The sequence below is a fragment of the Leuresthes tenuis genome, unplaced genomic scaffold (genome assembly GCF_036924035.1).
Source record: "Leuresthes tenuis unplaced genomic scaffold, fLeuTen1.0.hap1 SCAF_18, whole genome shotgun sequence".
Classification (NCBI taxonomy): Eukaryota; Metazoa; Chordata; class Actinopteri; order Atheriniformes; family Atherinopsidae; genus Leuresthes; species Leuresthes tenuis.
This window is the reverse complement of record NW_027325372.1, coordinates 16,683,827-16,706,341: the sequence shown is the minus strand read 5'-3', so window position 1 is coordinate 16,706,341 and position 22,515 is coordinate 16,683,827. Positions and strand designations below refer to the sequence as shown.

Sequence of the window (22,515 nt, the reverse complement as noted above, 5' to 3'; positions counted from 1 at the left end):
GGGTTTATGTTACCAGTTATCACCACACGTCTAAATATATAACATGCTCGTAAACTATCAGAATAGCAGTTTAAGTTATGTAGGGTAATGATTTTGTTGTCGGTAATATCCAGCAGAGGGCGCCATTCTTCTGCTAAAGAGACCTTCTGGACCCTTATGGACACGAATTGTGCCAGAGCAGTGTACATTTAAAGTGACTGAACCTTCCAGCCAGCTTTTCAGAAGTCGATCCCAAGGACACAACAGTTTATGCTTCTCTGATCCAGCCGGGACTCAGCCACCACCGCTGCGTTGGCTCCGCTCAGTTGGGGAATCAGCACCGAAAGACTCAACAAAAAGGTCCCTCCGTCCACAATTGTGTTGGCATTGATCGTCGTAGGGAAAGAGGCGGGTCGATAAGTGTCTCCGATTTATTATCCTCCCAGACTGTACGCCAAATGTCAGCAGAGCCACAGTCTCTGGGACTGCACGCTGCGTATTTAATTTAGATGTGAGGAGCGCCAGACAGCGCGCCTGCACGTGCGACAGAGATCAAGAGCAAGGTAAGGGAAAGCCTGTTGATGTTACTTTAGTTTGGATGTGGTTAATCACAAGGAGATGGTAGGCTACAGATAAAAGAAGAAGAAAGCATGGGAGCTAATGAAAGATCGTGGATTAATAGAGGCCGGTTCAGCATCTCTTTTGCACATCAGTCCATGTTTCCATAATCACTGTCCTGCATTCACCAAATGAAATGTGTGTGCATGTGTGAATGCACCTGTGACAGCTTTACTCCTGTTTACATGACTTGTGTCAGTAAGTGGCCTCCTCTCGGTCTAATTCTGGCTCAGAAAGGGGTGTGTTGCACGGCTGGAATTACAGCGGTGGCTGCATCTGCTGCATAGTGGAGCCTCAACAAGTTCATCATGCTAAAAGGAGAGATAGATGGAGGAGTGCTGGACTGAGGTTATGAAATAGTGACACCTTCATGTGGGAGTAAGGAAAAGTGACAGCCGGTGTCTGCATTAAGCTCCGGAGACAGAAATACTATGAGTGCATGTGTGTGACAGGTTGTGTCGGGTGTTTCAGGGGGAGTAAGCCAGCAGCATGGACCTGGCAAAAATTGCAGTGTCCTTTCACATTCTCCTGTGTCCTGTATGGACCTTATCCCGTCATTCTTACACGGACCGCATCCTCTCAGCTCACTCAGGTGAGACATCCAGTGTGAGTCTACGTTGCAGAGTGGTTGCAGTTTTGTTATTTTATGTAAGGAACACAAGTTGCGTGGCTGTGTCGCTGCAGTGAGTGACGGACTGCTGCCCTCTCCTTTTTGCCCTCAGCCCTCAGGTTGCTGAATGAGCCGCTGAGGTTCGACCCCTGTTGTCTGATGTCACCTCCTCCGCCACCGCTCTACCCCCCTCCGCCTCAGCTCTGGAAGCGGGGCAGCCCTGTAGGTCTGCATAACACACCCTGTCTTACCTGTAATTGTTTGCCCACTTTAAGCCACTGAATGAAAGCCCATTCTCTTGTTTTTTGGGTTTGATTGAATGAAGGAGGGTATCGGCATATTAGAACCGAGTGTCCGAGCAGGAGAGGTACAAGAAAAACAAAAGCCTGTGACACCAGGGTGTTCACCTGGACCTCCGGGACCACCAGGACCACGTGGCTCAGAGGTGAGGCCTCGCTTCAGCATAAATTGCCACTAAATGTTATTACTTTACATTAGTTTTTCAGTCTGATTGAATCATACTGCACTGGGTCGCTGTAGACATTTTAAAGCTGCAGATGGAAATAAAACCCAATAACCTTTTTAGTATTGATCTCTCAATGCTGAATATAGGACATGTAAGCTGCACATAAATTTGGTGTCATCTTTCAGGGTCAGAGTGGATTACCTGGCATAAGAGGGCCAAAAGGGGAGAAGGTATGTGCTTAGGTGAATTATGTCTCTAATTAAGTTTTCCATTGAGGGATTTGTCCTTGTGTTCACCTCTGCTCTAACAACATCTCCTCTCCCTCCAATTGTCCTCCTCCAGGGAGAAATTGGACGTCCAGGGTCAAAGGTGAGCAGCCCATCCTCTTCTCTATGTCATGTGTCCTTGGAATAATGGGATCTGGATTCCCCCCCCCCCCTCTCTGACTCTCTTGTCCCCTCCTTGCATTATCAATCTCTGTGATGTGATTTGTCCATTGATGTGCTCAGAATATCCTCGGCTGCCTCTAAATGGGTCATGCTCCATCAGTCTCGGAGGGTGCCGTAATCACACAGAAAAGCTTGATCGTCATCCCTAAATGTCTCCTGTCTTCCTCATCCTCAACAACTCTCTATCAGCGCTCTTTCTTCTCTCCTCTTTTGCTCTTTTTGCCTCTCTCTTCTGCTCCCCTTGGCCCGATTCCACTAGCCTCTCGTACTGGACCTAAGCCCAGCTGATCCAGCATCCCCAGCACTCTACTTGTGCATTGTAATTTTCCTAAGTGCTTTAGCTCTCTGTGATAAATCACTCCACACACATGCAGCAGGCCCATACAGACCGCAGTTTTAATGTCAGGCATCTAAACGAGAGCACACCACTAGCATGGCCGCAGCTCTTCAATAGTAGTTCAGGTGCTGCCGGGATGCGATGCAGCTCCTTGGCTGTTCAGCTTGAAAGGACCAGGCAACACAGTCTTACTGTCTTGTAATTCGAAACACGTAAGTGGCACTGGTGCAGCTTTGCTCCCAGAATTTTTCCTCTCATATCTGAGTCGGAAAATCTTAAGAGGTCAGTTCGACCTTACTTACTTTGGATATTTATTTAGCCAATAAAGTTCAGTAAAGCAGTGGTAGAAAATGCAAATGTTTGTGTTTCTGCAGGGTCGCACTGGAGCTCCAGGCCTTCCAGGGAAACAAGGACTTCAAGGATGGCCTGGTCCAGAGGGATCCAAAGTAAGTGTCCTGGCCTCTTCTTTATTTAAAGACACGTTTCTGTATACAGTGGTGTCCTGGCATAGCATGCTGCTTTAATGTAACCATTGTTTTACACAAAATAACTATTGTATGTCAAACTAAAAATGCAGTATTTTACATACAGTCACAGAGCTGCATTTTTTTATAAGGGTGAAAAGGGAGACCCGGGACTCATGGGTTTACCAGGACTGCGGGGCCCGCCAGGATCAAGGGTCAGTCACATCTCTACAATATGAACACAATCATGCATGTTCCATCTGGGGTAATAACATCCCTTGTCTTTCTTTTTAGGGTTTACCTGGTTACAAAGGTGAGAGGGTGAGTTCAGAATCATAATTGTATAGTTTCAGTTTTTTACTGCTAAACTGTAACCTTGTTTCCAAAGGAGGTGGGATGCTACAGGATGTAAAGAAAAACAGAGTAACGTGCAAATCACGGCAAAATATGATCCAAAGAAAACATTTTCAATTTTGGAAATGGGAAATGTTTTCTGTGTTGAACAGTATATACATGCTCATTTTGTATTTAATGGCACCATTTAGGTTAATTTTCGATGGGTCAGTACGATGAATAAGTGTAAAAAGAGTCTTTCAGAAGTAAAGATGAGAAAAACTAGTTGAACGTTTGCAGTTTCTCAAAGTAAATTTGCAAAGAATTGAAGGATTTCATCGTCATTGCAAATCTCTACATGCAAGGGAAATGCTAAAAGCAATACTAGGTGCATCAAAAACAGACATGAGTCTAGAGCATTTCTGAAAATGATGCTCAGTTTTATTCACCAAGCACCAATTCATAATAAAGAAACTTGAGGTTACTTCACATTAAGAAAAACTGCTGGTTAAAGAAGAACGCTATGCTTAAAAGTCAGCGTGTAAGATAGTTCATCAGTACACGTAGCGTAGGTCATTTGATTACAGATCATGTGCACTGTGAAGGCATGATGAATGATGCATAAAGCTTTTGGAGAGACATGCTGTCGTCCTAACACTGTGTTTTTCAGGAAAGGTCTGGTTTGTTTCAACAGCATAAACATTCCAAATTAATATATTTTCAAATCTCAGTTGCAGCATTTGATATGTTGTTTTTTTACTATTTGAAAAAAGTAAAAAAAATCACTACCCTAATATTATGCCCAAATCATTAACATAATTATATTATTTTGGGATCAATAGAAATCTTGAAAGAAAATGCATTTCTATCAGACGAATTTGATCCCATTATCATATGTGAATTATCATCACAATATCAATAGTTCAGTCTTTAATATCAAGATTATCATCAGTTCTGGTCTATCACAACAGCCCTTGTTTAAATGATTTGGAATGAATTGAATTCTGTTTTTAATGAATACTTTTTACTCTGACTTAACTTCATTGGTAATATACTGCAACTTTTTGCTTTTCTACAAGGGGGACCGTGGTGACCCTGGCTCAGCTGGACTAAAGGGCGACAAGGTTTGTCAGAAATGTTTATTCTGTTTGACTTTTTTTTTCTTTATTATTATTAGTGTAGGCCCTGAAACCATTTAAAAAGTGCTGTGTAATTGCATTTTACCTATTTATGCTTGGCTGCGACAATAAACACCTCAACTTATTATGTGTTCTTGTGTGCCCAATAATATTGGTTAAAATCTAAAAATGACTCATAAGGCACCCTATTTCAGGTCTTTACATCTGAAATGCTTTGATAAGTTTATTTCAGATGCAGTCCTACATAGAAGCTGATCACTTTTCTCACATGACGCTCAGATTTTGTCTCTGTGTAGGGTTCCATTGGTTTGCCAGGGATGCTTGGGCAGAAGGTAGGAAAGAAAATCAAATAATGGGAACACGTAAAGATTCCATCAATTCTGACCATTCTTTTACTTCTCTAAGGGTGAGCTGGGACCAAAGGGAGAACCAGGTCTTTCAGGGAGGAGAGGACCTACTGGACGCCCAGGAAAAAGAGGCAAACAGGTGCAGAAAAAAATAATGAGATCGGTGCACAAGTACATTGATTTTCCGATAATGTTATATGTGTATTTGATGCTAATTCGGCCAGAACATAATTCATAGGATGCATTGGGTTATTTGTCAGGAGATACTGTGATTTTTGAGTTCTTCCTCCTCTCGATCTAATAATTTACATGTGTCTCACATGTGTCTTACACTCACACAAACACATTGAAACCATTTTCGCATGAACTAGATCAACCCGATTACACAAACTATGCATGCAAGTTGCATTTACCCGTTAGCCACATTCTATCTGCCTGTGCATATTTTCTGATACTGGGATGTTGCCTGTTTTGCACAGGGCATAAAGGGGCATAATGGGACCCCAGGACCCATGGGCCCTCCAGGACCCTCAGGTCCTAATGGCCTCCCTGGCCCACCCGGTCCTCCTGCCTCAGGTACTGTATGTCACACACACATAAACAATCTAACACTGTAATGCATTGGCCATGTGTGTGTTATCTACGCACTTTCTTGCAGGTCTGTATCTAGTGGGGGAAAAGGGAGACAAGGGTCTTCCAGGTCCACCGGGTCACTGTGATTGTGATGCCATTGCTGGGGCAAATAACGCCCCTTTTGGAAGCTACACACAGCGGCGCAGCAACAATAAAATCGCTTCAGTAAGCTCTTAGACCGTCACAATACAAAGTGCATTAGTGTTATTAGAAAGTTCATAATTATTCATCTGTTCTCTGTCTAGATATTTGTGGTGAACAGTGAGGAGGAGATGGACCGTCTACATGTAGACAATGCAATAGCATTCAGGAAGGATCAGAGGATGCTGTACTTTAATGATAAAAACGGATGGAATCCCATCCAGGTAATGACATTCAGGGTATATACTTACACTAGTGAGCTGTACTTTGTAAAAAAATCTATCACTACTAGTCGACAGATTATGATTTGAAGCTGAAATGAAAAAAAAAGGCTTCATTTTAGATTATTTTGTCTATTCTGGACATTTAAACACCTAGATATCTTCTCTGCGAACCACCACGAATAAATTTGCTGTCACAATTCATCTAGCCCTTCCAGCCGTTCCAGTCCACGGAGACCGTCCCAGACAGAGTCGGTGTCTGCGGAGACGGAAAGGTGCAGGCCCAGCATGGAGAGGAGTGCGATGATGGAAACCAGATTGTTACTGATGCATGTCTCAGTGAGTTACATGCGTCTGCTGCTCACCTGCACACATGCGACCCAATAATGTGGAGCTGCATGAAGATAGATATGAATGAGTAACAAATGATGTACAAGTGCAGGCGCTTATAGGTTGCTTTTTAAAAAAAGCCTATTATCTGTTTTTTTGTTAGTCTAAATACACAGAACCAACCTCAAACTACCAAGTTGAGCCCGATGAGATACCCTTCAGAGTGTAACTATGGCACACCATAGAGTTTGTGCTCATGTGGCAGAAGAAAAAAGCAGTAAACACTGTGAAACCTTGATCTTTCATCAACCTCCCTTTCTCTTTTCCTGCCAACCTTTCACTACTCTCTGCTTCTGTTCAATTAAATTAGCAGGAAAATGCTGTATTGACATCACTGAAAACAGACTGCTGTGCCAAACACATTAGTAACATCTTCTTCTCTCCTCCCTCCCTTGCTTTCTCCTGCCACTGCCGGTACACACTCCTCTTCTCCTTCCCCCGGGCCCTGCAGACTGTAAGTGGGCCTACTGTGGAGATGGCTACCGACATGAGGGCATAGAGGAGTGTGATGGAAAGGACTTTGGTTATCAGACCTGTAAATCCTATCTTCCTGGGTATGTTCATTCAGTTAGGCACTACTTGCCAGTTACACACTTATCCAAGATGTCAAGTTAGCTCAGATCAATATACAGATCTAGCTCTAGGGTATAAAAAAACTCACCTGACCATTAAACTAGTGCTCAGTCCTTTTGAGGTCTCAGAAATTGGCTTTACAAAATCAGACAGACGTTTCCAGGGGGACTAATGAAGTTAGATTCATCTATGCTCTCCACACAGCCACCATTTTCCATTGTTAAAACCAAAGATATAACCTCCCAGAACATGGGTGTTGCTGGTCTGTTGCAAATTTGATTGGTTTGTGTTTTCTATGGTGAGAATTTGGTGCTGTAGCCTTTGGTTTCAGTGTGTAAACGTACCTTTTAAAACACAAAATTGTGACAGCAACAAGCAGCTCCCATGTTCATCATCTCGCAATCTGTACAAACAATCTGCTTTTGTTAACACTGCAGTGGAGCTCAGAGATGTTGATTTAAAAAGAAAAGAGAAAAGGCTGCTAATCTATTACTTTGCACATCAAAACTGCACAGCCTACCATGTGTGCTTATGAGGGATTTAAGTGTAGGGAAAAAGATGGGTCTTTTGCATTTCTTACAACGTGGCACGCAACAGTGGTGTCAGATCGTGGGTGACGGTGCTGAACCAAATGCTCGCAGGGTGCTATTGAGAAGAACAATCATAGTCCGAAGGCAGATGCCAAGATAAAATTCTGGCAGTTTGGGGCGAGGCCTCTGTACATACTAGAGCTTCAGTGAAGGTGGATATTAGGGACTGCTTTATGTAAAAAAAATTCAAGTCCACACACAGTTGGCAATACATACACTTTTACAAATGTATCTATGAGAGTATCTATGTAGCTGTAGACCAATAAACAAAGTGCATCCTCAATTCTTAGGTACTATGCATCAGGCTTAAACAGAAATCTTCTGGTCTGCATTTTAAGACCCAAAGACTTGGTCAATAGATGTATTTCTTAATCAAATAGAAATTTGTTTTAAGCCATTTTCCCATGTCTTCTACAGATCGTTTGGGCAGCTCAGATGCACCTACTCTTGCCTCATTGATTCTACTGGCTGCAAGTACTTCACCTGAGTTCAAAAGCTTAAAGATTGTGGATCTTTACGCTTCCTCTCTCTGAAGACGGGAATGTACTTCAGATTTCCGCTGAAGACTCAACCTCTTTGTAAAGACTGACAGACTGAAAGAGTGTACTGAAGGGAAGCTCTTGTGTCTGCTTTGATTCATAAAGGTCATAGAAGTCAGTTTTGAACCCACTGTTCCCCTTGAGGCTTGATTTTGAACTTGCCTCAGAGAACAGCTCCTTGCTCTTGTCACATCATCGGCTACAGCACTGTTATGGACTCTTGAGAAGGGGAAAACATTTTAATGACTTAATGATTGTATCGTATGAAATAGTTGCAATGTTAATGACTTTTTGACTGTTAAATACAGAAATAAGCTATATCCTCCTTAATATGGGAGTAAAAAAAAGCCTTGTGTAAAGAGGCAGTTATAGATACTATATGTACTGTATTATGCAAATCAGGGGCATGTGAATGTGTTCATTCCTGTGCAATGGAATAGCTGACATATATTTATTAAGTGCAATGTTGTGGTATTGCATGTGAATGTGTTTTTGCGCACAACAGATTTCTTTAACCAGTGCTGCAACAGCACAAGTCAAAACTTGGCTCACTAGAGGGTAATATGCAAATAATCCAACAGTGGGAAAATGAATGTATTATAGCAAAAAAAAGGAGTACCTGTCATAACTGAAGCAGCATGGAGTTACATCAAAATGACTAAATCAATCGAAAAAGATAATGTGATCATTTGATTTGTTTCCTGCATGGCTGTATATTGAATAAAATACAGTACATCAATAAAAACCAGACCTTCACTTCAGAGTCAGCCAATATCAAAGGGGAGTGGTTGTGGGTTGGGCTGGGGAGGAGAGCAGCCAATCAGAAGAGAGTATCTTGGACAACTTGAGTGATGTTACTGCCACGTCGTGGACCTGCTGCTTAACCTGAGAAAGTTCGTAGTTGTCTGCTTGTCCTGCACTTTCTTTCTTTCTTTTTTTTTCTTTTTCTTCTGAACCTGTCAACATGCTGCTGCCCGCGCTGAGCTGGTTCTGCTCCTCGCTGCTGGCGACTGTCAGCGGGGGGAAGCTGCCCGAGGCGGAGGTGACGACCGAAGTTCTGCACAGACCTTTCATCTGTCACCGAAAGACCAAGTACGGAGACATGCTGATGGTGCATCATGACGGGTACTTTGAGAATGGGACCATGTTTCACTCTAGGTACAGTATTTTTTCAGATACCGCAGCGAGCTCTGCCTCTTCGGGCGGGGAGGAGCATTGTTCCCTGTTCCCTGTTCTGTGGTACTACTTTTTATAGCGGGGGCCATGTTGGTGTTACTCCCCCTGCTGGAACTTCATAAACCAGCGTAGAAACAGTAGCTCAGGGGTGTCCTGCAGGTTTTAGATGTTCCCCTGCTTCAACACACCAAGTATATTGTTAGGTTCTGCACAAGCCTGCGAGTGATGCATTGATCTGAATCAGGTGACCTGAAGCAGGGAAACATCTAAAACCTGCAGGACAGCGGCCCTCCAGGACCAGATGTGGACTTCCCTGCAGTAGCTAATTGGTCAGGCGCTTTTTTCTTTTAGTGTCATGCGATGCAAGTTAAAGAATGAGTTCCCCCAAATAACAAAAATACTATTTTCTTTTAGGTAATATTTCCCAACGGTTACCCTTATCCTAACCATTTTCTCATTTCACAGTCAACATTTGATATGTCGTATGCGTTGTCTATTCATTTGACAAAAAAAGTCAAAGAAATAGATAAGAATAAACATCTAAAATAAAAGGTGGTAATAATGATTATCATCATAATAAGGAATTCATATCCATGAGGGTATATAAATAACACTCAATCGATCCTGTTACCTAACAAAACATATTTATTCATAGTCATTTACAAATTCTGTCATTTAGTAACTCAAATTATGATATTTCCCATGTAAAACCGAGTCTATTTCAACATATAGTTGTAGTTGAAGTCTTCCAGTCTTCCCTTTGTACTAATTTCAGTTAAATATTTTAAGTATTTACGCACATTGTAATGGATTTAAAATTTGACATTAGCCACTTAAATGTCAGTTTTATGGGGAAAAAGTTGCACTGAGAGTATTAGCAGTATTAGGTGTGTCTGCATTACCGCTGTTCTTTTACTCATCATTGTCTCCAGCAGAGGGACCTAAAGTTCCTTTCTTCCTCAGAGCGTTTCACTCTCTCTGTTTGCCCTTCAGTCGAAGTTCTGGCGACAAGCAGCCAATGTGGTTCACGCTAGGTATCAGACAAGTGCTCAAAGGCTGGGACATGGGCCTGCAGAACATGTGCGCTGGAGAGAAGAGGAAACTGGTATTACCTCCAGCCCTGGCCTATGGCAAAGAGGGAAAAGGTACTGCAGCCTCACCCATATGTATCAAGCACCGCTGCATGCTGCTGAACACATTAGTCACATTTAATGAGCACTTACAAGTTCTTAAAATGTGTTGAATTGTTTAAAAGAAATGTGCATGTTTTGAATCAACAATGCCAACATACCTGTTTGTCTTGTTTTGAATGGCTTCCTAGGACTCCCTCACTGAATAAAGGGCTCATTCAGTGACATTAGTCCACTTTTTCTCAGCATGGAGCATGTGAACAATTCTGTGCTTGTGTTCTGGTAAGCTCAAACTACCCTAACAAAAAAAAAAAAAAATTGGTTTCCTCTGTGCCGACTAACCTTCACCATGACAACAAAGACCTCGATGGCTTGACAGAAGTGAAAATGTGGCTTGAGTTTGCGGTTAACACTGTTTAACGTGCACTATTGCTCTGTTATCCGTGGTCAGGTAAGATCCCACCTGAGAGCACTCTGACCTTCATCGTTGAGTTGCTTGAAATCAGAAATGGGCCGAGGTCACATGAATCTTTCCAGGAGATGGACCTCAACGACGACTGGAGACTCTCCAGACATGAGGTAAAGACAAGGACTGCACGGTGATTGTTGTCAGCAAGATTTCAAGGGAAAAAAATCCCACTGATCCACGTGTGTTGTCTCATTGTTTGGCAAATAACAATTAGAGAATCTTATTTTAAATATTTTTTTTATATATATATAACAAGTTTTTGTTATATTTTACAGTATCTGTATTTCCATTTGTTCAGTCTCCATTCATCCCGTCCTTTTTGTGTCTTCCAGGTGAAAGAATATCTGAGGAAGGAATTTGAGCGTCATGGCTACCCTCCCAATGACACCTTTCATGAGAACATGGTGGAGGATATCTTTGCCAAAGAGGATGAGAACAAAGACGGCTTTATATCCTCCAGGGAGTTCACATACAAACACGATGAACTGTGAAGTCATTGCTGGGAATACTTTGATTTAGAGAGCTTAGTGAAAAGATTCTCTCAGCTAATCTGAAGCAGCATGTTCGTGTGGCTGATGAGTCTGTGTGACTGCATTTTTCCGAGTGAAGGGCTTTTTGGGACCAATGTAAGCTTAATTTTTCAAAATAAAATCCTCATTGACACCGAACAAAATTGGGTTAACTCACTCCATTTTCTCTTGAATATGAGTTTTAAAGACTGTTTACTGTGTAGTATGAGTGCATCCTTTGGATCGGTTGCTTCATAGGATATCTGCTATTAAATCTCCCTGGAAACCCCCCTCACAAATCGTGTTACTCTTTACCCAGTATAGATATTCTCCAAACAAGTAACTGTCACATCACAAAATCAATTATCTTGATGTTCTTTTTATATAAAAAAAAAAGTTAACTTAGAACTAAGTTTGCTATTTCTTTCAATCAAACATGGTGCTTTGATTTATAGCAAGTTATCCTTTTATTATCTTGAATTAGAAAAGATGGAAACGAACAGAAAGCCCTGTTCTGCAGTTGTTTTCTAAACTTTCAAACATCATCTATTTTTGATTAACACTGCACAAGGCTGCTGTGGTTTCCCTCAGCTGGCATAGCCAGAAAAACAGAAGTTGAGTGAAAAGGCTGGCAGTAGATCAGACTTCCGTGCTAAATGAGATTAAGGCCCAATCCCAATTATTTCCCAAATGCAGGGGATCAAGGAGCAGTGGTCAACTGGCCTTTCAGCTGAGGTGTTTGCCGCATGGCTAGATTAACTCTACTCCTCGATTCCCATAAGACATACTTACCTTTGCTGAGGCACCTTAACCTTAAGGATTAGGCCTAAGTGCGAGGCTGATACTGCGAGTACAAGCCTTCAACCCGATAATGAGAGAACGAGGATCTGAACTGATTCTGCGCCTTTCATACTGATCAAGTAAACAAATCCAGGCTAAACTAAAGAAGAAAACAACAGTAATGTTTAAGCCATCATTTAAAACCAATGTACTCCATTAAGTGACTGTGTCAGCTTTGTTTGTATTTATCTTTTTTTAAAAGAAAGATACTTTGGTTTATTTGGTGATCTCACATTGAAACACTTTACACATGGAACCAGTAGGTGGCAGTGTCATGTCAGGTATTAGTATTGCTTAGAACTGAAGAGAGGGAAAACAGCATACCTCTTTTTATTATTTGGTAATCAAAGCTACCACTAAACTGATATGTTCAAATACAATGACGCCGTAAAACAAATAAAATCACGATAAAAGAAGTTAGCACCACTGTACTGTATATGCAAAGAGTCACGAAGACCCAAAGTTAGTGTTCCCTGCAATTCCAGAGAGAAGTAGCCGAGAATTCACATTACCTTGTTTACTCATTCAACTTTAAACTGAATCGAGATCAGTTCCTTGCACACTTGCCAACACGATCTCCTGCTATTGTTCACATGGTAGAATTTAGAAATAAAGTATTAAAATAAAGAAATAAAGTATTTCCGGAAGCAATCGTTGTGCTTGAGCATTTAAGTGTTCATTTCAAAGATAAACTGTTGTAACACACTAACAAAGCACAGCTTGCATTTGTCTTTAAAAAAAATTCTATAACTTCATATTTTAAACAGACTTTAGAAGCACTAAAGAGACAAATTTGAACTTAAGTCTTAACTTAGTATGACATGTACAGTAGCTGATAAAGTATTTTTAAGTGTGCCGCACAAATACAAGCAGTGGAAGACACTGTCTTAGGAGATAATGCATGATTGCATAGCGTCTGCATGTAGCTTATGAGTCTGCGTGCGGCGAGCCCTCCTCCTCACACACATTCAAAACATTCCACACTGGGAAAGGTCAGAGGTCACGCAGTCAGAATAAGGCGGGACCCTGTTTGACACATGCATTCGCACGTACAGTACACACATAAATACACTGAGCCCAAACAACACAGATGCACAAAGTCTTTTTGGTGGCCATGTTACAATGAGGAGTTGTTATAAAAGTGCAGAGAAATAATAGAGAAAGATATTTTTCAGACGTGTTTTAAGGATTAAGAGGAGGGTTGAGTCCATGACTCATCTGAGGTGTGTCCTGATCCCAGGGGGTTTGGGATTCACTGCAAGAGGAAGCATGAAGGAGATATAAAAAAAAAAAAAGATTAATTTAAAAGAAAACAGAACACATAAGAGAAAGCCTGGTAGATATTGAGGATAAAAGTACTGTGTGACTACCTCTGTTTTCTTTGCTTGGATAGGTGCGAGGGAAAGGTTTGAATTCTTCGGGTGGGGGTAAGTCTTCTACAGGGTGGAACTGGAACTTGGATTCAAAGTCATCTGCTTGAGTGAAGGAAAGATGCAATTAGGATCTTTGATTTCACGTATTAAAGTTAGTTTTACCTTAAAAAAAACGGAGCTTAAAAATGATCAATTTAGCCATGTCGCAATCATTCTTAAAGTTCAAATGTCTCAAATATATCATCTTTGTATCATCTTATGTTGTCATCATCAATTCAGAGGTCCATTCTGGCCACATGCAGCGGATGTCTTTCTCTCTTTAAGGGGACCTTAATTCATGTGCATTTTACCACAGTTTTACCTAAGCTGTGTAGGTGTCCATTCCTGAGGCTGAATGGTGGCAGAGGAGGAGGTGGTGGTGGGGGAGGAATGCGGGTGGACAACTCTGTGGAGGGGGAACGTGCCGGAGGAGCTGGGGGAGGAGCCGGCCTACCCACACCTGTAGGTGGAGGACGTATTCTTTTATACATTAAAGCTGGGATTTATATAGATCCCACATACATGCACAAACAGAAAAACCACAGGGTTACACAACACATAATGTAGGATTTGATAAGTTCTAGAAACAATTTCTCCAGATTTTTTCAAATATTTCTGGGGATGTTTTTTTGTTCTAAACATTCAAATAAATGATAAAGATCTCGAAATAAACAGAGACAGTGGTTAAGGGGAAAAATTCATGGTACAAGGCTTTATGTGTGGACAACCCCAATTTAAAAAAAAAAACGTGAGTGGCTTTGTAAAATGGAAATGAAAACAGAATGCAACGATGAGCAAGTCTCATAAAACCTATTTTATTCATATTAGAACTTAGAAAAGATATAAAATGTTGAAAGTGAGCTTAGCTTAATTTGAGTTTTATGGCTGCAGCACATCTATATCAGTTAGGACAGGTGCAGCAAGGGGCTTGAAAAGTAAGTGGTCCTAAAAAGGAAGCAGAGGTGTGTGTTGTTACTAATAAGGTAAACTGGAAACCGGTCCTACCATGTTTAGGCACAAAAAGCTCACTCTCTAATGTCTCTAAGAGTCTCTCAGAAGTAAAGATGGGCAGAGGTTCAGCAGTCTGTTCAGCCTGAATCTGGTCAGCAGTCTCAAAAAAATGGTGTCTACAATTTGTGGAGCATTGTCAGAACAATGTTCCTCGATGTAAAATGGTAAAGACTTTGATGCTGGACTGGCCTGCCTGTAGCAGCATTCCTCCCCCAAACGTCCAGCAACTGGTCCATTCAGTTCCCTGACATTTATGGGCTGAAGACAGGATGCTACACAGCAGTAAACACGGACCTGTCGAAACTTTTTTTGAGACATGAAGTTGCCATCAAACTCAAGATGAGTTACATTTTTTTTAATGAAATACAAAAATGTCTTGCTCTGAATACTTAGACACTTTGTCTTTTTATGATCTATTTTGATTCAAATATCAGTTAATGAGATTTGCAAATCGTTGCACTCGGTTCCTATTCATTTATATTTAAATTTTACACCGTGTCCCAATGGCTGTTGCATTTTCAGAATATTTTGGAGACACCTCTCTCTCGCAAAGGTGATGAGAGGCCATGCAGCAAGCAGCATTATGCATTTGCGTAACTCCAAAAAATCGCAGGTATTAAAGCAAGAGATGAAAACACAACCCTCAACATAAAAATGACTTACCTGCACTTCTGGGCACAGCTGGTGGCCGTCGAGTGGGAGCGTTGCAGGGGTATGAGGGAGGCAGTGAGCGCATGGTAGGTGAGGGCACTGGGGCCGTTTTGGGTGGTGGTGGAGGAAGGGTGGGTTGGCAGTTTGGGGTAAGAGATGGAGGTAGAGGAGGAGGTGGTGGGGGAGGAGGCCCCAGGGGACTGTCACGGAGTATGGGGAACCGAGAAGGTTCAGAGTAGGGTGGTGGAGAGTAGAAGCAACCTGAGGAACGATCCCCTGGTACGGACGAAGGAGGCTGGTAAGTTAGAGGTGGAGGTGGCGGAGGTGGAGTAGATGGCTGGGACACAGATGTGTGATGCGAATGCTGGATAGGGAGCCAAGTTGGTTTGGTAACCTGGAATGGAGGGGGAGGGGGAGGACAGGAGGGGAGAGGCGGAGGCTTGTTGGCTGGCCGGTCCTGGAAAGCATGAGGTGGGGGTGGTGGGGGTGGAGCAGAGGGAGGGGCGGGCGGAGGTGTAGTAGGAGAAGAAGCAGGAAAAGAAGGTGGATGTCTGGTGCTGTGAGAAGGGGAGGGAGGAGCAGAGGAAGAGGAAGAGGAAGCAAGCAGACGGTGAAATGAGCTCTGCACATCTGCCGTCCTGTGAGGTTCAGATTCGCTGTCAGCTGATATGGGAGGATTCCACAGAGGCCTCAGGGAGGCTGATGAACTTGATCGAGACACTTAAACAGAGAAACATACACAAGTGGAGTCACTTTGACGGTCAGAAAAGCTACAGATGGCCAATGAAAATGCATCAATCTGGCTTTTGCACCAACCTGGGGTCTTGCCTGCTACGTCTCTTTGCCCTATAGGCCTGAGAGTAGGAAACCCTGCAGCAAACAGCCCACTCAAAGAGGGTCCCGTGGAAGCCATCCCACCTGTAGAGCTTGGAGGGGTACCAACATTTCCAGATACATCTCCAGTGTTTGCCTTGGTCTCTGGGGAACACCATATGCACAGATTCTTTACAAGTTATTCACACAGTTATTCACATTATTTTCAGTTCAGTTGTAACGATTGACCCTCGAACACCAACATATATTTTGGACCATCACTAACATTTGATGTATTTCACCCGATCTAAAAATGCCTGAAAAGTTAGGGAATCATTAACAAGATTCATAAAATAAATAAAACATAATGCATCTGGGAATGTGTTCTTCGGTACACCCAAGCAAGGAACACATGCATCGCATGGGTGAAAGTCACCTGACGTTAGTGTTCTTGGGTGAAAGCAGGTCAACAGATCAATAAAGGGTTTTACAACAAAATAGCTCCTCATTCGTTACATATTCAATAACTTATTAATATATTCATAAAACTGTCCATTTGAATTTGCTGCGTGGTTTAATGATACTTTACAACATTATCTAACTCCATTAATCAATGTATAATTTACTGGTTTTTGTGTATTACAAAAAATATGTTTTTAATTTCGTATTCTTCATTCATATTTCTTAATTAAAAATCTGACATCACACACCTGTAGTGTCTCTCTTAAACTATATAGTTTAGCTTATAGGGTTTCTGATACAATAACTCTTGCAGTACCTTGCAAAAGTATCCCCTTTGGGATTTTTTCAAATTATTTCTTGCTTTACAGCCTAGAATTGAAATCAATTTTTGGTTTGTGTCACCTGTGAACATAACAGTCCACCATGATGCTGCCACCACCGTGCTCCACTCTGTGGAGCACGGTGGTGGCAGCATCAGGAGCTTTTCCTGATGGCCAAAACTCATCTTAGCAGAGTCTAAAAACTACTTACAGATTTATTTGTTAATTGACTTCTTTAATTAAGGAGTGGCTTCTTTCTGTTCACTGATCCATAAAGCCCTTTGGACACTCCAACCCTGCTGATGAGCCCTCAGAGCTCTCTGATTAATGCTCTTCTCGCCTGGTCCTTGAGTTTTGCTGGTCTGCCTTTTCTTAGGAGTTTGTTGGGTTGTAGTATTCTTCACTTGTTTCTTAAGTTTTCTCATAATAAATGCACCATTTGATGTTTATTGGTGATCTTTTTTTATAATTAATATTATAATAATTACCAAAGCCAAATCTATGCTTCTCCAGACCTTTGCTTCTGACTTGCGTGAAAAGCTCCTTGGTCTTCATTGTTCGGCTTCTTTGACTATGCCTCTTGCTTTGCCCCTGGCCTAATGATACTGCAGGCTATGGGGCCTTCTACAACAGATGTATATATACTAAGATCATGTGACACTTAGGTTGCACACAGGTGGACTTAATTAGACTAATTGCGTGACCCCCGAAGGTAAAGTTACTGGCAGTAATAGATCTCTTCTTTAAAAGTGTTTGGGCACGTGTGGCCTTTATTTGATAGTGAGTAAGACAGGAATGAGGGCAGAGAGTGGGGGAAGACATGCAGCAAAGGGCCCCAGGACGGGAGCCGAAACCAGGCCAGCCGGATTGAGTACCTCCAAACTCTGAACAGAAGACGCATACTCAACCAGCTGAGCTATATGGCGCCCTAACAGCCGCAGCAGATCTTAATCAAACAATCATTAAAGGCTTATGGGGGTAAAAACAAAAATGCATCAGATACTATTCAATTTAAGTTTTACAAATTCTTTTTTTTTTTTTATCATTTTGGTCTACTTTGTCTTAGTCCGCTACATTACAAATCTCAAAAGTATATTCATACACAATCCTGGCTAAAATACAGCAAAAATAGGAAGGAACACCAAGGGATGTGAAAATGTATTTCTTAAAGCTTAGGCCAACGTTTCATACTTTATTGAAGCCTGAATGCAGTCCCTAATGTAACTAAAGCTTTAGGCTTTAGCTGAAAATGTATGCTAACATGCTTAATATACTGTAGATATAATTCTTCTGGAAGGCTTTTCATCTGGTTGCTTTCAAGGTGACGTATTTACATGGATTCCAGCCTTTAACAAAGAAGTGTTATCAGGCACAAAAAATTAAACAATTTACGGAAAACGGAGACGTTTTTTCCAGAAATTTTTTTTTTAATTTATATTTAGGAGCCGTCGTGCACATCTAAGCCACCCTGTAACTTGACAAGTGATTCCTGATTGGCTCTATACTATGTGAGATTTCTTTGTCAAATAGATTCACCTTTCACAAGAAAATAAAAAAGAAATAATGATAAAAGAATTAAGGTGGAAGAAAATATGAAATTGGTCAAATCATCTTGCATACTGTGTTTTCTGCCTATTATAATAGTTTTCTGCTCTGTCAGCATCATTATCTGCCATAGGCATGGAGTGCACACTCGCCCGTCTGTGTGTATTTGTTTAAATATAGCCTATGGAAACTCAACATCCTCCCACTGACCTATATAATCTCCTCCCTTGTCCCTCACTTTCATCTCTTTTTTTTCACTATGATACACAGTAGTACATTTCAAAATATAAAAACAAACCCCTTTACTCTCTGACGACGGCTTTATTACTGATACCACAGCAGCATGAGCGTACCCTATAGTGCGCGTGCTTGTGAATGGATAGGCTGCAGGACTTACTATCGACAACAGGAGCACTGCGGTCGTTGACCTGTGTGACTTTTTTGAGCTTGGCTCCTTTCTGGATGTCGGCCAACAGGGCATTCCTTCCGCCTCCTCCTGCACTAGACTGCAGCTTAGGAGGCTCCGAGGGGCACTGTCACACGGATGAAAAAAGGAGCTTAATTAAGCTTTTAGCATGTTTTATAGTTTGGCATTTCATTTCAATGGCCCCAAGAGCACAATCATGAAAAAAATTGTTCAAAAGCAAATTACCCACCGCTTTTACCGTTAGTAAATAGTTTCATTCAACAAGACACAAACAGCAGAAACCTTTTCGGCTTGCCAAATATGAATATTTCTAAATTTTTCAAGCCGTTGGTGAAAATTTCAGATTGATTTTTTAATAGGTGTAAGACACGAAACACAGTAACAAAACTCAAATCACAAAGCATTTCCTAAAACACATTTTACAACATGTTCTTATTTTTTGTGGCCCATTGCATCACCTTTAAGTATGGTCTGCTGTTTTGTCATTCTGTTATTGCGTTATGTGAAATGTTGTTTTCTTTTTTTTTCTTTTTGTTGGGTTTGCTCTGAGAAGCTTTGTTGTTGTTTTGCTTGTTATTTCTAATGCTGTGTTTGCTGTTTGTCTGTTCTGGATGCAGAATGTTCTGTGTTCCGGTGTGTTTTTTGAGATGCGGTTGCGTTTTCTCTTTGGTTGTTGTGTTTTTGGGAAATCTGACCAGGCTTACAGTTTCATTGTTTTGTTTTGAGAAATGTTGTTTTATGTTTTGGTCTTGTTGTTGTTGTTGTTGTTGTTGTTGTACTAATGTTGAGAATATCCAATCTACTGTACACCATCTTCCTCTCAATTTCATCTCAGCTACCAAACAAACTAAAAAAAATAAATAAAACCTTCTGATGTGGAAGAAGATGTCAAAAGGAAAGAACAAGAAACATAAAAGGGGAGAGGGTCATTTCTGTTGTGTTGCTACATTCATAAATAGCTTATTGTGACGCTCCACTGAGAAGCAATGGGACTTGAGATTATCTTTATATTCAGAATTGAATCGAGCTATGTCTCCTGATGCTGTCTGCAGCAGCTCATTTAACATGAGAACACCATGAGCCCGCTGTGGAAACATAACACCCCTCTGCTACTGAGTCTGCTCTCTGTCCTATATTGTGTGCTGGGGTGTGTGTGTGTGTGTGTGTTTTTAGCTCAATCAATAATTCAAAATAACCTCCAGGTGTTTGGTTGATGGTCAGCAAGAAGGACACGAGTGACTGTTTACAAATGCATGAGAAAGTGTAAGAGACACACACACTCACCTGTGGCAGGGTGGTGCTGGGTGGAGGAGGTGGAGGGGGGACTGGAGGTGGGGGAGGGGGAGGAGGTGGGGCAGGCATGCCGAAGCTTCAGATACCTGCAAAAGACAATGTACACTTTATTATCACCGGCCTACCCAGTCAGTGCAGCTTCTAGTTGTTTTTTTCCTTTTCTTTTTTCCCCGCCTCGTTACAGGCTGCTACTGTGTAAAGGGGCACATTCGATGACCTCCTACCCTTTTTCCCGGACAGGAAGAGCCTTCACCATCATACAGCACAAAACAGGAAACAGCAAGCGCTCCATCCTCCACAGAAATCTAACACAACCCCCCACCCTTGCTGCTCGTCTTCCCACAATGCCCTGTGGCAGGACTTGGGGCCAAACAATGGTGAGTGTTGTGTGAAAAGTAATAGACCCCAACTCTTTAGTCACTCAATGACCAAAGGCCTTCTGCGCAGTTACTGAATGGCAAACACATTAAGGGAAGTCCAGAGGAAAAGACTACAGCCTGGAAACACATTGTTCTGCTTTTTACACAACTTTTACACTGAGCATATTGTGTCATATACAGGATGTCTTCTTATCAAAACACTACAACAGCTTTCCAGGAACAGCTCGTGCCCAGGATTGTGTCTCCCTGTTCCAAACTCCGCATGCTTGTGGGCAAATCACAGTCCAGTGACAATCACTAAGACCTCCACCCACCATTATCATTTTTTCACAAGCTGTCTTCCATGACGGAAGGCCAGAAGGGAGCCCAATGTTTGTGCACATTCAGCGCTCTGAGGAATTTGCACATGTTCCTCCTTAGCAATTTAATAAAACCAGAACAGGACTTGTTTTTGTTGAATCTCTATGAATATCTCTTGTCCTGTGTGTGTGTGCACAGTTCATGCTTCCCCTGTTTGTGATTGCCAGGGTGCCGTTTGTGCTATTTCGATCTTCATATCTGTGTCAAGCTGCTTGTGTGACACTGCCAGTTCAGATCTTTAAAGGGCCAAAGCTGGACACTGGTTAGCTGAGCTTTTGCAAAACAGGTGGGACGGTGAGTGGAAGTGCACTCCTCAGATCAGCTGTTATGTGACCCTTTACATTGGCTTGTTCTTCTTGAGGTAAAGAAAATTGAATGTGACACAGAAAAGCAACTGCAACTGGCAGCTGATCGTGCCTAAACAGGAGGCAGCTGCGTGTTCAGTGTGATAGATATCACTGAATATCCAATATTAATTCATATTTCTATTATTCATAAATGCAAAAGTCTAACTAGCTGTAGTTAGAAAAACAAACTACATGGAAATATACACCATAACAGTTGATCGTGTGATCATTATTATTTTTGTCAGTTAGTAAAAGGACTGTCAGGCAGACAATCAACAATCAAATCACATAAATTTAGGAAATACAGGTAGTCAGCTGAATCTGGGCACAAGATTAGGCTTTGGGTGTGTAGATTTAGCCAGATTCGAAGTCAGATTTTGCCACATGTCATTCAGATTGACAGTGGGATGATAAAAACCTGGTCCAGTTTTGAAAACCCGGACATGGGCCAGAGTTTGTGGGACAATTTCATGCCAATCATCCAGGTTTGGTTTGAGTTATTGCTACTGTTACACTGGACGTTGGCAATTATCGGGCAAAACCATTTTTATGGGAATCATCCACATAATGTATCATTTTGACTTTAAAAAAAAAAAGAAAATCATTGGACAGCACAATTGGTTTTTGTCTGCCCTTGGTCCACCTGTGACGATTTAACAAGTAAATCAAGCTGATTTATGCTTTCTTCTGCCTTTGACAGTATTAAATGGACACAGTTGTGCTTAAAAAACCTTGCCATAACAGAAGTGAAGCTATCGTAGAAAAGAACCAGGTGAAAGCAATGCCCCATGAACACTTAATGCTGCTCTCAGGCGCACATCTCAGCTGCTATGCAAACAATTGTTGAAACCTCATTTTCTGCAGCTCTGGAACCAAATCCAATTGTTACACACAAATGTGCCACGATTTACAAAATGGACTTACCTCCAAAAGATAGCCGAAATTCACCTGTTTGCGGAGACAGATTCAATGCGATGGAGCGCAGTTCACTGTCTGCATAGCGCGCTCTTCGTAGTGGAACTGTGACAAAGTTATTTTTGGTCCAACAAATACGCCACTTATCACACGTCAAGTCTGTCAGTTGAATCCTATGGAGCGAACGTAAACATCTAATAAAAATAAAAGTTTTCAAAGCTTGGTGTCTTGTTCAAGTTTATTTCTGTGTCCACGCTGGAGACGCTGAAGAATTGGTCCAGTTCAGCGGCTGCTTGCGGTTTATTTCCCTGAGCGCATTGCAGGAGGCGCACCGTGCCAAGCCACACCTTGACGCCCCTCAGTAAACACAGGACCAACAAGGACCAATGGTGAGAGGATACTCGGTTCGGTGTCCTCAGTTCAAGCTGATTGTGCCATATAACTTTCCCGCACTTTTAATTACATCTGCAGCATAAAATAAGCACTCTAACTGACGCGTAAAGACTCCCGCACCATGGACTAGTCTTCCACTTTGCTGTCCATCTACTCAGCTCAACTTTCCAGTCGTATGGATGTGGCACTTTTTGCCCTCTTCTGTTGAAAGCCGGCACTACAGCTAATCTTCA

The 22,515-nt window shown here is 41.8% G+C and overlaps 3 protein-coding genes across 3 annotated transcripts; 2 read left to right on the top strand and 1 right to left on the bottom strand.

Moving 5' to 3' along the window:
- Positions 1-177: 177 nt before the first annotated feature.
- LOC140274939 (uncharacterized) lies at positions 178-8,585 on the top strand. The gene is made up of 18 exons (XM_072370326.1): positions 178-542; positions 1,069-1,189; positions 1,320-1,429; positions 1,533-1,652; positions 1,859-1,903; positions 2,016-2,042; positions 2,834-2,905; positions 3,076-3,138; positions 3,218-3,244; positions 4,336-4,380; positions 4,692-4,727; positions 4,801-4,881; positions 5,222-5,318; positions 5,401-5,540; positions 5,621-5,740; positions 5,947-6,076; positions 6,579-6,681; positions 7,708-8,585. Exons 2-18 carry the CDS (start codon positions 1,087-1,089, stop codon positions 7,775-7,777), a joined length of 1,389 nt encoding a protein of 462 aa, XP_072226427.1. The 5' UTR covers positions 178-542; positions 1,069-1,086; the 3' UTR covers positions 7,778-8,585.
- A 160-nt stretch (positions 8,586-8,745) lies between these two features.
- Positions 8,746-11,253, top strand: LOC140274903 (peptidyl-prolyl cis-trans isomerase FKBP14-like). The gene is made up of 4 exons (XM_072370289.1): positions 8,746-8,987; positions 9,999-10,150; positions 10,587-10,714; positions 10,937-11,253. The coding sequence occupies exons 1-4, from the start codon at positions 8,794-8,796 to the stop codon at positions 11,093-11,095; spliced, it is 633 nt and encodes a 210-aa protein (XP_072226390.1). The 5' UTR covers positions 8,746-8,793; the 3' UTR covers positions 11,096-11,253.
- An 874-nt stretch (positions 11,254-12,127) lies between these two features.
- wipf3 (WAS/WASL interacting protein family member 3) lies at positions 12,128-22,239 on the bottom strand. Its single transcript, XM_072370954.1, has 8 exons — positions 21,899-22,239; positions 19,879-19,973; positions 18,565-18,700; positions 15,844-16,005; positions 15,040-15,747; positions 13,688-13,825; positions 13,324-13,425; positions 12,128-13,208 (listed from the first exon to the last, which is right to left on the bottom strand). The coding sequence occupies exons 2-8, from the start codon at positions 19,954-19,956 to the stop codon at positions 13,168-13,170; spliced, it is 1,365 nt and encodes a 454-aa protein (XP_072227055.1). The 5' UTR covers positions 19,957-19,973; positions 21,899-22,239; the 3' UTR covers positions 12,128-13,167.
- Between the last annotated feature and the right edge of the window lie 276 nt (positions 22,240-22,515).

What these genes read in the sequence shown, in the direction of transcription:
- LOC140274903 (XM_072370289.1), top strand. Translation starts at nt 8,794, where the DNA reads ATGCTGCTGCCCGCGCTGAGCTGGTTCTGCTCCTCGCTGCTGGCGACT. An exon ending in GGGACCATGTTTCACTCTAG is followed by an intron (nt 8,988 to 9,998) that starts GTACAGTATTTT and finishes TTTGCCCTTCAG; the next exon opens with TCGAAGTTCTGGCGACAAGC. An exon ending in GGAGACTCTCCAGACATGAG is followed by an intron (nt 10,715 to 10,936) that starts GTAAAGACAAGG and finishes TGTGTCTTCCAG; the next exon opens with GTGAAAGAATATCTGAGGAA.
- wipf3 (XM_072370954.1), bottom strand. Translation starts at nt 19,956, where the DNA reads ATGCCTGCCCCACCTCCTCCCCCTCCCCCACCTCCAGTCCCCCCTCCA. An exon ending in CAGTGCTCCTGTTGTCGATA is followed by an intron (nt 16,006 to 18,564) that starts GTAAGTCCTGCA and finishes GGTGTTCCCCAG; the next exon opens with AGACCAAGGCAAACACTGGA. An exon ending in TGGACACCTACACAGCTTAG is followed by an intron (nt 13,426 to 13,687) that starts GTAAAACTGTGG and finishes TCACTCAAGCAG; the next exon opens with ATGACTTTGAATCCAAGTTC.
- LOC140274939 (XM_072370326.1), top strand. Translation starts at nt 1,087, where the DNA reads ATGGACCTGGCAAAAATTGCAGTGTCCTTTCACATTCTCCTGTGTCCT. An exon ending in GAGGGCCAAAAGGGGAGAAG is followed by an intron (nt 1,904 to 2,015) that starts GTATGTGCTTAG and finishes GTCCTCCTCCAG; the next exon opens with GGAGAAATTGGACGTCCAGG. An exon ending in TTGGACGTCCAGGGTCAAAG is followed by an intron (nt 2,043 to 2,833) that starts GTGAGCAGCCCA and finishes GTGTTTCTGCAG; the next exon opens with GGTCGCACTGGAGCTCCAGG.